We start from the raw sequence: 16307 nt of genomic DNA on the forward strand, positions 1-16307 counted from the left end.
TAAAATATAATTTCGTTCGCAGCAAAACCAAAGATGTCCGAGTCGTCGACTCGGTGTGCGGACGACTCCGTTTCGGACCCCCGGGACTCGCTCAATAGGTAACTATTCATTTTCATATCTCATATTCGTAAAATTGACGTTTTAATCGCGTGTAGCGACACAAAGTTGCTTATGCTTCAGAGCAAAAAACAGTGGGGAGACACTTGACTTCGGTCGAACTCTGCTCCGCTCGGCTCAGCATTGCTCCGAGCAATTATAGTAACAGCACCAGTCATGGGACATTTAAGAGGAAATTTGGAGTATTTATGATATTTCCCTTATACATGTAAATGGTCTACCGCTTAGCGTGTTAAAAGATGAAAGTCCTATCCGTCTTTCATGTTTTAGGCGTGTTGTATCAAAGATACTGCAATTAGTTTCCACATATTTACAAATTAAAACTATGCTTTTTTTCTCCAGTCATGGACACCAAAGTTCCAGTAATGGGCCCCCGGTAATGGACGTGGATCCAGTAATGGGCCGCCTATAATGGACATTGCTCTATCAGTATAAAATATTGAAATGGGGAATAAATTACGGCAAAATAAAACAATTTTTGGTATAAGCTTTTATCGCTGAATGTATTTTTCTTTCCACAGCCAATTATTATTGTATTAGATCCATCGAGACAATTCTAATATACCCAAACACAATTAGTTAGGGTTTATTGCGATAAAGTTCCCATGGCCACCTCCTGTCTCCATCATCAGATCAGGTCCATGTTATCATAATATTACATTATCATCCGATTTGCATACTTAATTACGTAGGTACTTACACAAAATTTCAACTGAATCGAATCGAAAAGTGGCTCAAATTCAGCTACCAAGATTGGACCCACACTAACTAACAGGGCAAGTTAAATAAAAGTTTGGAACAAAACCGGGCAAGTGCGAGTCGGACTCGCGCACGAAGGGTTCCGTACCATAATGCAAAAAAAAAACAAAAAAAAGCAAAAAAAAAACGGTCACCCATCCAAGTACTGACCCCTCCCGACGTTGCTTAACTTTGGTCAAAAATCACGTTTGTTGTATGGGAGCCCCATTTAAATCTTTATTTTATTCTGTTTTTAGTATTTGTTGTTAAAGCGGCAACAGAAATACATCATCTGTGAAAATTTCAACTGTCTAGCTATCACGGTTCGTGAGATACAGCCTGGCCCCTGTTTCACCAACTTGACAGGTGCGACGAATTGTAAAATCACTGTTGCTGACGTCACAGGCATCCATGGGCTACGCTTACCGCTTACCATCGGGCGGGCCGTATTCCTGTTTGCCACCATCATTGTATTATTAAAAAAAAACTTTATGATATCGGAAAAAAACAGATATTTCTCTTGCTAAGTTTATGACAATTGTCACAAGAAACACTACAATTGTCACGAAATTCCGACATATAACTCATTACCTGTCAAGAATTACCTACAATTCTTCTAAATCTTTGACAATTGTCAGAAACTTCGCAGGAGAAATATCTGTTTTTTTTCCGATATAATAAATATTTTTTAAATAATACAATGATGGTGGCAAACAGGAATACGGCCCGCCCGATGGTAAGTGGTAATCGTAGCCCATGGATGCCTGTGACGTCAGCAACAATGATTTTACAATTCGTCGCACCTGTCACCGATGTGAAATTGGGGCCTGGTGACAGACGGACGGACGGACGGACGGACGGACAGCGAAGTCTTAGTAATAGGGTCCCGTTTTACCCTTTGGGTACGGAACCCTAAAAACGATATTAATTTATCCGAAGTCCGAGAATACCTCCTGATTGACATATTTCTTAACTACATTTTATTTCTGTATTGTTTAAACATGAAATTATGGCATAGCAAGCATCATTCTGTCATTTGTCCCATCATAGGAGGTACGCAGTTTTACAGCTCCTATAATGTGATTGGGCCAAATACCACTATTTTTTTACATCTGTGGAGTCACAACATAGTGTGTTGTATACCTTATCTCATGGTAAATGCAATTAACAAAACACATTCTAGTTTTCATCAAGTATTAATTAATTAAAAATTAAAAAATTAACTCACCTTTCTTAGCAAAGTTGTTAAGAATTCGTAGTGGTATTTTTTTTCAGTGACACGACAACTTTTAGGTTGACGCCAATTTCTTAAAAAACAACCAAATTTAATAAAACTTCAAACTGAAACAGCTCTAGGACTCTTATTTATGATAATATACAGCCAGTGTTTATAAACTACTTTTAGATACTTATTTTAGAGGAATTATGTTTTTTTGTCCCATTACTGGTTCCACGTCCATTATAGGGTCCACTACTATATTAGGGTTGGCACCGCTTGACTTCCTTTTGCGTGCACGACCACAGATAAGATAATCACTTGAATTTTGACAACCCCAAATTGCCGAAAGGGATAGTGCCATACATTAGAAAGGGATAGCATGATTCCCTGAACCGCTCTCAAACTTCGGGTTTGTAGGAAGTGTCTATTATTTCTTCTGTGCAAAAAGTAAAATGCCGCCTGACCGCCAATAAGACAGCCCTCTGCTTGTATTTCTGTTTTCTTTTGTATTGTTTTCTTTTATTTATGTGTGCAATAATAGTTATTTACGATACAATTGCGGAAAAGAGGTAATTCGAAACGAGTGACGATAAATTAAAACGCGATCGAAGGGAATGTTTTAAAAATTAAATTAAATTAGATTGATTTAAGACCATAAAAGGATCAATTTCGACACGACACTAAAATCGACACGAGTTGCGAATTACCAATTCGCACGTGTATCGTACAACGTTTTACAGTAGGCCCATAGGTACTGTTACAGTACCTATGGGCCTACAGTAGGCCTATATGTACATAGGCATATGGCCCTTTAAACTTTTGAGATACGCACCGAAACTACAATTTCCTGCGCTCTTTCACTGTGTTTCATCTCAACGTTTTTTAGGGTTCCATACCCAAAGGGTAAAACGGGACCCTATTACTAAGACTTCGCTGTCCGTCCGTCCGTCCGTCCGTCCGTCTGTCACCAGGCTGTATCTCACGAACCGTGATAGCTAGACAGTTGAAATTTTCACAGATGATGTATTTCTGTTGCCGCTATAACAACAAATACTAAAAACAGAATAAAATAAAGATTTAAATGGGGCTCCCTTACAACAAACGTGATTTTTGACTAAAGTTAAGCAACGTCGGGAGTGGTCAGTACTTGGATGGGTGACCGTTTTTTTTTGCTTTTTTTTTGTTTTTTTTTTTGCATTATGGTACGGAACCCATCGTGCGCGAGTCCGACTCGCACTTGCCCGGTTTTTTAACAATGTTTTTTTTTCAACAGTCTTCTACAAAACTCCGAAGCCGGCAAAAGTGAGTGCTCAGCGCAGTGTGAGCCAGAGAAGCGGAGAGCGTACTGCTGCAGTGAGTTTATATTCTATCGTTTTTTAGGGTTCCGTACCCAAAGGGTAAAACGGGACCCTATTTAGGGTTCCGTACCCAAAGGGTAAAACGGGACCCTATTACTAAGACTTCGCTGTCCGTCCGTCCGTCCGTCCGTCCGTCCGTCCATCTGTCACCAGGCTGTATCTCACGAACCGTGATAGCTAGACAGTTGAAATTTTCACAGATGATGTATTTCTGTTGCCGCTATAACAACAAATACTAAAAACAGAATAAAATAAAGATTTAAATGGGGCTCCCATACAACAAACGTGATTTTTGACCAAAGTTAAGCAACGTCGGGAGGGGTCAGTACTTGGATGGGTGACCGTTTTCTTTTTGCTTTTTTTTGTTTTTTTTTTGCATTATGGTACGGAACCCTTCGTGCGCGAGTCCGACTCGCACTTGCCCGGTTTTTAGCATTATAAATAAGGTAAACAATCTTGATGTGTCTTTTAATTGAAAAACACATTTTAAAAATAAGTACGACAAATATGTAACAATTATGAATCTCTGCTCGATTCGGAAAATGAATTAGATCTCTACTAGACTACAACAAGTTACGATACGGATAATTTAAAGATATTTGTAAGATAGATATGTTAAATATGACGTTTCCGCGATTCTGGAGGTCCTCTTGAACGATTTCGACAAGTTATGACTTAGATATCCAAGTCACATCTAGTCGATATCTAATATAGATCTAGTTGATCTCTAAATCGTCTCAATATCTTGTGATTATCTCGAAATCCGAATAGGCCTGATTATTTTTGTTACTGATTTTTAAAAAGCGTTTTTCAATTAAAAGACATGTCAAGATCGCTTACCTTCTTTCAAGTTCTTTCTAATGCTAAAAAAAACGAACAATAGACCTAATTTAAGGCTTGACTAAGACCTAAGAAATTGTAAAAAAAAACCTATTTTCAGGCCCTTAAGCATTGCGACTCACAGAACCCTTATTAAGTGGAGCTCTATAAAATTTTAGAATACCTATATATCGAAGAGAAAATCGGGCTAAGACTGCGTTTCCACCGGGGATTGTGAGGATGCGCAATTGGAATTTGGATAGCAAGGCATGACGTTCTTCTTTTTAGATTTCATACAAATTTTTAAATGCTCCTAAGTCTTATAATAATTAAAACTTAAAAAAATATATACAACAACTTGTGTCAATATGTTTTCAATAATGTTAATATCCAGAGAGGAAAATGAGTACTAAATTTGTATGAAAAGATCTCCACTTTCGTCTTCACAATATCTAAATGACCTCCTAAGTCTTATAACAATTAAAACTTAAAAAATATATACCTACAACAACTTGTGTCAATATGTTTTCAATAATGTTAATATCCAGAGAGGAAAATGAGTACTAAATTTGTATGAAAAGATCTCCACTTTCGTCTTCACAATATCTAAATGACCTCCTAAGTCTAATAATAATTAAAACTTAAAAAAATATATACAACAACTTGTGTCAATATGTTTTCAATAATGTTAATATCCAGAGAGGAAAATGAGTACTAAATTTGTATGAAAAGATCTCCACTTTCGTCTTCACAATATGTAAATGACCTCCTAAGTCTAATAATAATTAAATCTTTAAAAAAATATATACAACAACTTGTGTCAATATGTTTTCAATAATGTTAAACTTAATATCCAGAGAGGAAAATGAGTACTAAATTTGTATGAAAAGATCTCCACTTTCGTCTTCACAATATCTAAATGACCTCCGCGACCTACTTTTGATCACTCATCCACCATCATAATCAGATGATCGCTCAAATGAATTATTTATAGAACACAGTCTTTTATAGTGCACAATGAACGGCCTAGCCTAAGCCTCTCAAACGCGAATTGCATACTAAAAAGAACCTTTAAAAATACCAGACCACTTTGCTGCTTGAGAAATGAAAGTCATTCGAAATTCAATCTTATTGGAATGGAGTAAAGTTGTTGGGTGGTTTTCTTAGTCTTTTTGTGTAGCGATTTATTTAAGAGACGTCATTGCGTGACTACGTCATACAGTGGCATAGGAAAGTCTTTGTCATAGATAAAACAGTTGCAAAGCTACATTTTCGATTTCTATACAGTTAGACCGAGTTTAGAGCAATTATTTCATGCAAGCGATGATGCCAAAAATGCGGGGGTGCGCGGGACGAGGTGAGCGAAGTCCCGTGCCGTGATTGGTCCGTTCAAAGACACGGACGTCACACAAAGACACTTTCGACTCGAACATGGAGTAAAATTACAGTATGCGTGGCAGAGGGGGTAGCGCGACTATGCTCGGTCTAGAGGATTCCTAGTCTATGCTACAGATGATAGGCACGTGGCCGGTTTTTTTAAACCTACTACACGGAAATGATTCAACCAAGCCGTTTAATCGTAGGACTACCATCTACTACCAACTACTCGTCAATTAAACCTTATTGCCAATGCCATAAGGTCCACCGAATCCAGTCGACTATTGCTGTCTGTACTTACTTATTGTTCGCGTATACTTCCGTGAAGTAACTTTCATACTAAACCTATTTACCAAATATCACGCGAGATGGCGCTGTACCGTATGTGGCGATTTCTACATCGCGCTATTGAAATGTTAACGGGGATTGTATAAGGGTTTGGAATTATTTTTAATATATTGGCTTTATTTGTGACTGGTTGTTTATTTTCCTTCATTGATAAAGAACGCCCTTTTTGGTAAAGTTAGGAGTATACACTTATTACCAGTGGGGAGACACTCCTGACTTCGGTCGAACTCGGCTCCGTTCGGCTCAGCATTGCTCCGAGCAATTATTAGAGTTGGCACCGCTTGACTTCCTTTTGCGTGCACGACCACAGACAAGATAATCACTTGAATTTTGACAACCCTAAATATCCGAAAGGGATAGTGCCATATATTAGAAAGGGATATCATGATTCGACCCTGAACCGCTGTCAAACTGCGGGTTTGTAGGAAGTGTCCTTTCTGTACGGTACCTAGTACTATTATTTCTTCTGTGTTATTACCAACTGCATAATATTAGCTCATAGAAAAACACACGTTATGTTTCCTCCGATGAATTCCGCAAATAACTGACCTTCTCAATAGAGGTAGGTGAAGGCCAGAGCCGAATAGGATTTAGATACTGTCTAGCCTCGTGCTGCCCAATGGACATTAGGATGTACACTCAGTTTCGATGGAATGTGAACCTTAATACAAAACTAATTAGGCAGCATCTCATTTGTCTCGTAAAATTTTTGAACAAATGAAATTCAATCCAATCGAAAATACAGCCAAAAACCTCACGAAATATCACCAACGGGGAGGAGGGGTAGCCAAAAACTTCACGAAATATCACCAACGGGGAGGAGGGGTAGCCAAAAACCTCACGAAATATCACCAAGGAGGAGGGGGGGTCAGAACCCCTATTCCGTTAAACATTTTCTTGCTAGCTTTTAAATTGACCACAAATAACTTAACCATAGATGATCATAGACATAGCCGTATTTTCGTTTTAGTTTTGGTTTGATATGTTCTAGTTCTAGTTTCAATTTTAAGTTATTTTATTTGTATATCTGTAAATATGTTTTTGTAAATATTTGTAAATATGTCTTATATTTTCTGATTTGCATGCCTTCTGGCTAAATGCGCTGATACCTACATTCTATTGTATATGATAACATCTAATATGTACGTGCATTTTTAGCAAATAAAATTTTGAATTTGAATTTGAAATTAGCCGAAAATACCTCGCGTGCACCACCCCTTACTTTTCTATGCATCCCGCTCGTACTGACATATTAGTGCGAGCGAGTTGTATAGAAAGTAAATTACGTAGACGTTAGCGTATATGTCAATGTTGATACTGCATGTGACTCATGGTACGGTTACTGATGTTGTGATCTTGGAGACGAGGCAATCGCGGTCTTCGACCAAAGAGTCGAAGGAGCTGCTATCTTACGATAAATAAGTCGAATGAAAGTGACTATCTTTCAACTATTTGACTATTCATACGATACGACACGTACGATATTCTTTCAACTAAAAAGACGATATTCTTTCAACTAAACTGTACGTATTCTTTCAACTAAACTGATGACTATCTTTCAACTATTTGACTATTCATACGATACGACACGTACGATATTCTTTCAACTAAAAAGCTGATAGAAGTGCGCCCAAATCGCGTCGAGAGAACGTCGCCGGATCCTTCTTTCGACCTTTTACAGATCTATCCCTCGACTTTCTTTCTTTTTTTATCTTTGGACTTTCTCTGATCAGATTTGGGAAATCCTGAAGAAAGGCCCACGAGAGGACCCTAAACCGGCGAGCGTGTATGAGGAATGTTATGAAAGTAAAGGAAGCGAAAAAGGTATGTCAGGATCGTAGCAAGTGGAAATCCGTGGTCTCTGCCTACCCCTCCGGGAAAAAGGCGTGATATATGTAATGTATGTATCTCTCGACCAAATAGCTGAAAGAGAAACGTAAATGCTGCCTTTCTTACGACACATTTGCTGGTTGGAAATTGTTCAAAAGTAGTTTTTTTTTCAAATCAGATTGTCCACAGAAATTGACCTTCAAATTGACGTAATAAGTTGAATATTTTAGCAATAACCATTGGTTTTACCAAAGCACGTAAATCATAATGTGAACGTATATCTATTTATAGATGTGCTAATGACCTTCGCTCGATACGATGAAATCAACGACTTCCCATTTAATTTAGCCATAGCATAGATTGGTAATGTTATGTTATGAAAAGACATCCGTGTCTATGTCGGCGGCCGATCGTAAGATCAGGCATATCGTGAAATTCCTAAGCATATCGTGAAACGTGAAAATCTTTGACTCGTTCCCTTAGTCGTCGGAGCCCCGCTACGCGGGGCTTCTATTTCTGGGCAGTTTGCCCTTCGGGCATCTGAAGCAACCTAACGAACCTATCTTACCTATATATTGGTTTAATGTGACTATCCTCAAAACAATACACAGGAACATTACGATCTGCCTGATCTTACGATCGGCCGCCGACATGTATACTCTGTATCTTTAGGTTCCTACTTAAATAAAAGTAGGTGAACAAATAATTTCTACATTTTCGGGTAGTTATATATAAACATTAATTGGTTAACCAACCAAATACAAAACTACTTGGACCAGTCACTGAACGACCCGACTGTAACAAGATACATTATTTGATCATGTTATGTTTTTATCTATCCTCAACTGCAAACCTATTACGGATCGCTTTATCCACATTTATCCACGTGATAAAACAATTGTCACTTTTTAACACTGCGGGATAGAAAGAGACGGACACCGTTTTATCACGCTGTCACGTAGACAAATACGACCATCATTCCGTACTGGCTTCAAGAGTCAAAGAAGTCGGTTGAGGGTAGATTTTGTTTAGGTACTCTTTTTAGGGTTTCGTACCCAAAGGGTAAAACGGGACCCTATTACTAAGACTTCGCTGTCCGTCCGTCCGTCCGTCCGTCCGTCTGTCACCAGGCTGTATCTCACAAACCGTTATAGTTAAGTAGTTGTAATTTTCTTAGATGATGTATTTCTGTTGCCGCTATAATAACAACAAATACTAAAAACAGAATGAAATAAAGATTTAAGTGGGGCTCCCATACAACAAACGTGATTTTTGACCAAAGTTAAGCAACGTCGGGAGTGGTCAGTACTTGGATGGGTGACCGTTTTTTTATTTTGCTTACTTTTTTGTTTTTTTTTGCATTATGGTACGGAACCCTTCGTGCGCGAGTCCGACTCGCACTTGCCCGGTTTTTTAAATACCTAAAGAAACAGACTATAGGTACAAAAGATTTTTGATTGTAATAGGTACTAAATTAAATTTGTGCTTGGCATTCGACAGCTAATAATGTAATTAATGCTAACCTAATTGGTTACAATAATATTTTTTTTTTTGCACCTAGTTGCCCCCTACCTTATAGTTCGTTAGTTTTAAGCATTAGATACAAGGTAAACAATCTTGACGTGTCTTTTTATTGAAAAACACTTTTGAAAAATAAATAAGGGCAAAATATGTAACAATTATAAATCATATACGATTATTTGACGACCGGTCTGGCCTAGTGGTTAGTGACCCTGCCTATGAAGCCGATGGTCCCGGGTTCGAATCCCGGTGAGGGCATTTATTTGTATGATGATACAGATATTTGTTCCTGAGTCATGGGTGTTTTCTATGTATTTAAGTATTTATATTATATATATATCGTTGTCTGAGTACCCACAACACAAGCCTTCTTGAGCTTATCGTGGGGCTTAGTCAATTTGTGTAAAAAATGTCCTATAATATTTATTTATTTATTTACATTCTTTTGCTTTCATAATTATTACCCAATAGTTACTGATTTTTAAAAAGCGTTTTTTAATTAAAAGACACCTCAAGATCGCGTAGTAGTATCTTTTACCTAATGCTAAAAAAACGAACTATACCTACCGCATCGCGTATGTGCAATAAAACCTCTTAAGAGCAAGTGTGATAATAATTAAAATTAAATTAAATTACCACTAATTACGAGCAACAATTTGTCAAAATTAATAATGTCTAGACGGTGCTAATGACACTCGAAGATGCGATGCATTTTTAGCTTTTTCTATACGTTTTTTGGGTTCAAGTACTAATGATAATGGTTGAGGATGTAATTGTTTGCATTTTTGTCTTTTTCTACAAGTTTTTTGAGTTCACGTGTTCGCGAATAGGTGTATGGTCAAAGAATTTAATTTCTGTACCATCTCGTATCTTGTCGTAGTGCCAATATTATGAAGTCCCTAGCATGTGCATACCCACTTTCAAATCAATATATGACATCCCACGGGTAAAGGTACCTTATGGCGGTTGGCGCTTACGCTATTATTATACATGGTCAAGCAAATCTTTTCAGTAGAAAAAGGCGTGAAATTCAAATTTTCTATGAGACGATATCCTTTCGCGCCTACATTTTTCAAATTTGCCGCATTTTTTTATTTATTTATTTAGTTATTTATTATACTAGAAGTTACAACTTTTTTGTTCCATACTGACAAGATTTGCTTGACCAACTATATATTAACGCCGATCCAATAGGTACTATGCGGTGCTATGCGACGTAAGGGCCAGCTGCCATAAGGTACTTTATGCCGTGGAACGTCACATATGTCACTGTGGTAAGGTACGAAATGGTACGGAAATTAAATTGTAGACTGTACCACAGATTCAGCGCACGGTTGATGCTGATTGTCAGAAACTTCGCAGGAGAAATATCTGTTTTATTCCGATATAATAAAGTTTTTTTAATAATACAATGATGGTGGCAAACAGGAATACGGCCCGCCCGATGGTAAGTGGTAATCGTAGCCCATGGATGCCTGTGACGTCAGCAATAGTAATTTTACAATTCGTCGCACCTGTCACCGATGTGAAATTGGGGCGTAACCCTAGTCGCTAGTATCTAAGTACAAACGCCAAGATGAATTTACTTCCTTGAACACCGTAATTACCTGACGTAATTATAATTACACTTTATCAATGGGATGACGCACATTATCGTGATCGGAAAATATTGTCTAAGAGGCCAATTGGAAATTAAACATTGATGTCAAAAAAAGACAATCATTCATGGTCATTAGGCCATTACTATGGCGGTTGGCACTTACGTCGCATTCGCATAGCACCGCATTAGTACCTATTGGACCGGCGTCAATATAATAATAGCGTAAGCGCCAACCGCCATAAGGTACCTTTACCACAGATTATATAATAGTTCTTACGAACAGATACTTATCTCTCAAACAAAACGCAAATACCTACCGTTTCGATACCTACACAAAAATACAATGGAGTGACCTTCAACGCGCCGCTCCCCGCACCGCGCGCACCGGCACAACGCTAGGGTTGCTGACGCTGAGAAATGATAAATAAATACCGACTTAAACAGCAGAGGAAAATAAAAGGAAAGCTAAATCTTAAATTATACCTAATATTCCGATTATGCTTTAGTGTTTGCGAAATAGTCATTTTAAAAGGTCATATGTCCCTGCAGTAACTACTACGTAGCTTGTAACTGTCGTAAAAATTGACAGTGCGGCGCGCGGAGACGTGCGTACATGAGCGCGTGTGGCAACCAACTGGCTTGCTTTTCTACCGTGAACGGGAGCCGATTCGTAGGTATTAATCCGATCCGAGCTCGCGCGGAGAGTTCCATAGGCCTGCCTTTACTCGTGGGATGTCATAAATGTAAACTGCAAAACGCAATTCAGGACCAAAAAAGTAAGACAATGTTGCCACTGCAATAATTTGTTTGTAAAATAGTAAATTCCTTTTGATAAATAATCACGCTAATATAATTTTTTCAATAGTTTTTTTTAATCTTTATTTAAAGAGGTTAGTCACTTTAATTTTACTCCTACGATTTAAAAAAAGTAGGTACTTTTATTTACTTATTTTTACATAAATACAAGCAGTATTTGCAGTTTAGACTTTAGTGCATAATTGTTTTGGATCCTATTTTCTTGAAATCGTTCGTATTTGTCATGCTACTTCAGTCAAACTCTCAAGTCTCTCAACCTCAGTAAGTAATTTTTGTACCGAGACTGACTGAAATAGCAAGAAACATTCGTACATTTCCGAGAAAATACGATGAAATACAATTACAGGGTCATTTTTGGACCGTTATATTTAGCCATATTGTGCGAGGTGATTAGGTCATACTGAACAACTTTTTCTATGGGACCGACCGCGAAATCCCAAAAAAAAATTTGGTCTTCCCATAGAAAACGTCGACATCCACTCTACCAAAATGCATGAAACGGCCAAAAAGGGTTGGTCCCATAGAAAAAGTTGTTCAGTATAGCTCACGGTCCAAAAATGACCCTCTATATGGCACCAGCCGTGGCTCACTCCGCGATTTCGTCGCTTTGCTACAGGTAGCTAAAAGTACACCCGTTCGGCCCCAATTTTGGGGTTTGCCATAAGCCGCGCGTGGCGCTGTCGCCACCTAGCGGCCATATCTGTGCTAATCGTAACAGACGCGTTTTGTTAGGGAGTGAGTCTTCTGTACCTAGTACTATTATTTATTCTGTGGTGGCACTACATCTGTAGGTACATACCTAATTCCGTTGATCAGAGATCAGATACTTATCTCAAACTATCAATAGATCTGTTAATTGATTAGCATTAATGTAAATGCGTGCACTTGGCCCCGATACCGAGTCGGGTTAAAGAGGGTAATGTGTTTTATGCAATATGTCGCGGTTAGCGCATATGCAGCATACATTAGCGGAGACATGACGTTTGTTAAGGCTAGTGGGCCTACCGCGAACCACGTTCGTCGTGTTGCACTTAAGTACGAATTTACAAGTGCGACAGAAGGCATCACGTCGAATGCAGTTCGCGGTAGGCCTTCTGATTTGATCGGACAATTTAATCAGATTGCTGAAAAAAAGTCCATCTCTTAAACAGTTAACCCAGTGTCAAATAGTACTGGTAACCATGTAACCGGTTAGTGGAATGGTGTAAGTGGCGTTAAGATGTTAATTAACATTTAACACTTACAAAACCGTTATACAAACAGACTGACAACATTATTGTTATTAGTGATCTTCTTGCGACATTTAGTTGGCAGATTGCGACCTTAAGGTACTATTATTTATTCTGTACAGTCGACGTCAAAAATATGTTTACACTTTTGCACCTTACTCCTTTTGTAATAAGGCAAAAAGTGTAAACATATCTTTGACGTTGACTGTACCTTAAGCGTGCGTATGATTTGTATATGTGGCAATATCTATGAAAAGGGACCTTATTGTCGATGGCGCTTACGCCAAACAGCGTAGCGCGGCATTGTATTTATATCGGAGCATCGTTAATAATGGCGTAAGCGCCATCGACAATAAGGTCCCTTTTCATAGATAACGTCACATATTTAAACATAATTTTAGTTTAACAAAGGCATATTGGGATCCCTTTGTTTCCCATAAACTTATTGTGTCGAATTTCGATAGTCAGAAATTGATATCCATATAATTTATGGACATAAACATCAATAGTCATAATTTTTGTTAAGTATAACGTTTCATAGTTCTAATGTTAAACATCTATAATATTGAACACTATAATCACAAAAGTTATAAAATTGATGAGTATAACATTCAAAGGTATATCAATAATTATTCAGAAATATTTTAAGGCATATATTTTATCGGACTAATGGTCGTTATTCATATAGTTTTAATATCATCCCTTTGTTTCCCATAAACTTACTGTTCCGAATTTCGATAGTCAGAAAATGATATCCATTATGATTAATGGACATAAACATCAATAACATAATTTTTGGCAAATAAAACGTTTAATGTTTCTAATATTTAGGAGCTATTACTATGAAACATTATTGTTTATATTTAAACATTATGACTTTCAATAATTATGTCAAACAAAGGGACCCCCATTTTTTATGATTAAAGTGAATTACGTCTAAGAAACCAAACCAATAACATCCTCCTTCATATAAAGAAAAAAAGAAACCTGTTTCCTCAGGTAGGTTTGTTAGTTACCTTGTGTCCCTCAGAGCGGAAATAGGAGCCCCGCGAAGCGGGGCTCCGTCGACTCGTTGGTGGGACAAAATGGCTTAATAAGCTACATGAAAAATAAGAAATAGCGGGGAAATCAGTAAGTCAAACAAAAGAAATCTGTTTCATCAGGTAGGTTCGTTAGTTACCTTGTGTCCCTGAGAGAGGAAATAGGAGCCCCGCTAAGCGGGGCTCCGTCGACTCATTGGCGGGACGAAATGGCTTAATAGACTCGTTGGTGGGACAAAATGGCTTAATAAGCTACATGAAAAATAAGAAATAGCGGGGAAATCAGTAAGTCAAACAAAAGAAATCTGTTTCATCAGGTAGGTTCGTTAGTTACCTTGTGTCCCTGAGAGAGGAAATAGGAGCCCCGCTAAGCGGGGCTCCGTCGACTCATTGGCGGGACGAAATGGCTTAATAAGCTACATGAAAAATAAGAAATGGCGGGGAAATCAGTAAGGCAAACAATAAAAAATCTATTTCCTCAGGTAGGTTCGTTAGTTACCTTGTGTCCCTCAGAGCGGAAATAGGAGCCCCGCAAAGCGGGGCTCCGTCGACTCGTTGGCGGGACGAAATGGCTTAAAATGAAAAATAAGAAATGGAGGGGAAATCAGTAAGCCAAATAAAAAATAATCCCCAGGTAGGTAGGCAAGCATGCAATTTGTATTGTTTAATTTTATAACTATTGACAATATGACTAATAAAAATTATGATCGGAAACGTAATGGTCTAAAAAAATCGGAACTTAAAATTTAGGGAATGCAATAGAGACCCCGACTTATCATTATAACCTGCGATAAAAGACCTTACAACGATTATTATAAGCGAGTTTATTGCCTTCAACATTATGTAGTGGTGTACCTTCTGGACTATGAATATTATGAGTAACAAATTTTATACCTAACAATAATAATGACCTGCAAAAATCGGAATTACAATTTATGTTGTTAAATTTTATGACTATTGACAATATGACTAGTAAAAATTATGATGGAAAACGTTATGAACTGAAAAAATCGGAACAAAAAATTTATGGGAACCAATAGAGACCCAGGCATATTAAATAAATAGTTGTCGAAGTGCAAATTGCAGGTGTTTTTAGGGTTCCCTACCTCGAATTTTTTTTTGTGTCAATTTAAAATGTATTTTTGAACTAAACATATTAGCTATTACATTTGTAAAACAATTATTCACTACAAATATGTGTATGTATTTGAACTAAACATAGCTATTACATCTGTAAAACAATTTTATGCACTACAAATGTAGTGGATAATAGTTTCCATCGTATTATCTCGGAAACGTTCGTATTTGTCATGCTCTCTCTCTCTTCCTTCCTTAGTAAAAATACGTGAGTCAATCACGTATCACTTTGTCTTTTGTGCAAATTTGATGAAGGCCATTTTTAACAGAAGAAGAAGTTAGCGCCTATTCCACCTATCCCTATCGCGATATCCCCCCCAGTGGGGATATGTGGAATATTTTTCCATCTATTTCTACTAGTAGGGATACTTTTCCATCTATCCCTACTAATTGATGCTAAATGGATTTTTTTCCGCATATCCCTAGCATTTTCCCCCTGGAAGGGATAAATGGATTTTTATCCACCCATCCCTACTGTTTCCCCCCCTGGGGTGGACAGGTGGAATTATTTCTATGTATACCCATTGGTTTCCCCCCCGGTGGGGATAGGTGGATTTTTTTTCACTTATCCCTACAACCTCGCTATTTGGTAGGGATACATGGAAACTTTTCCAATCATCTTAACCTGATTGTATTTTGGTAGGGATAATTGAAAACTTTTCCAATCATCTTAACCTGATTGTACTTTGGTAGGGATAATTGGAAACTTTTCCAATCATCTTAACCTGATTGTATTTTGGTAGGGATAATTGAAAACTTTTCCAATCATCTTAACCTGATTGTATTTTGGTAGGGATAATTGGAAACTTTTCCAATCATCTTAACCTGATTGTATTTTGGTAGGGATACATGGAAACTTTTCCAATCATCTTAACCTGATTGTATTTTGGTAGGGATACATGGAAACTTTTCCAATCATCTTAACCTGATTGTATTTTGGTAGGGATACATGGAAACTTTTCCAATCATCTTAACCTGATTGTATTTTGGTAGGGATACATGGAAACTTTTCCAATCATCTTAACCTGATTGTATTTTGGTAGGGATAATTGAAAACTTTTCCAATCATCTTAACCTGATTGTACTTTGGTAGGGATAATTGGAAACTTTTCCAATCATCTTAACCTGATTGTATTTTGGTAGGGATAATTGAAAACT

General features: G+C 37.6%; 1 protein-coding gene across 1 annotated transcript in view; it reads left to right on the plus strand.

Annotated features, from left to right (window-relative positions):
• The window catches only part of LOC134677804 (uncharacterized), a 42600-nt gene that overhangs the window by 23613 nt on the left and 2680 nt on the right, over positions 1-16307 (plus strand). Inside the window, exons 2-3 of the mRNA XM_063536232.1 lie at positions 23-98; positions 3348-3427. Coding sequence (XP_063392302.1) covers positions 34-98; positions 3348-3427 — 145 coding nt within the window. The 5' untranslated portion in view covers positions 23-33. The remainder of the gene's footprint in view (positions 1-22; positions 99-3347; positions 3428-16307) is intronic.

This window comes from Cydia fagiglandana, chromosome 27 (assembly GCF_963556715.1).
Source record: "Cydia fagiglandana chromosome 27, ilCydFagi1.1, whole genome shotgun sequence".
In the NCBI taxonomy this organism is placed as follows: Eukaryota; Metazoa; Arthropoda; class Insecta; order Lepidoptera; family Tortricidae; genus Cydia; species Cydia fagiglandana.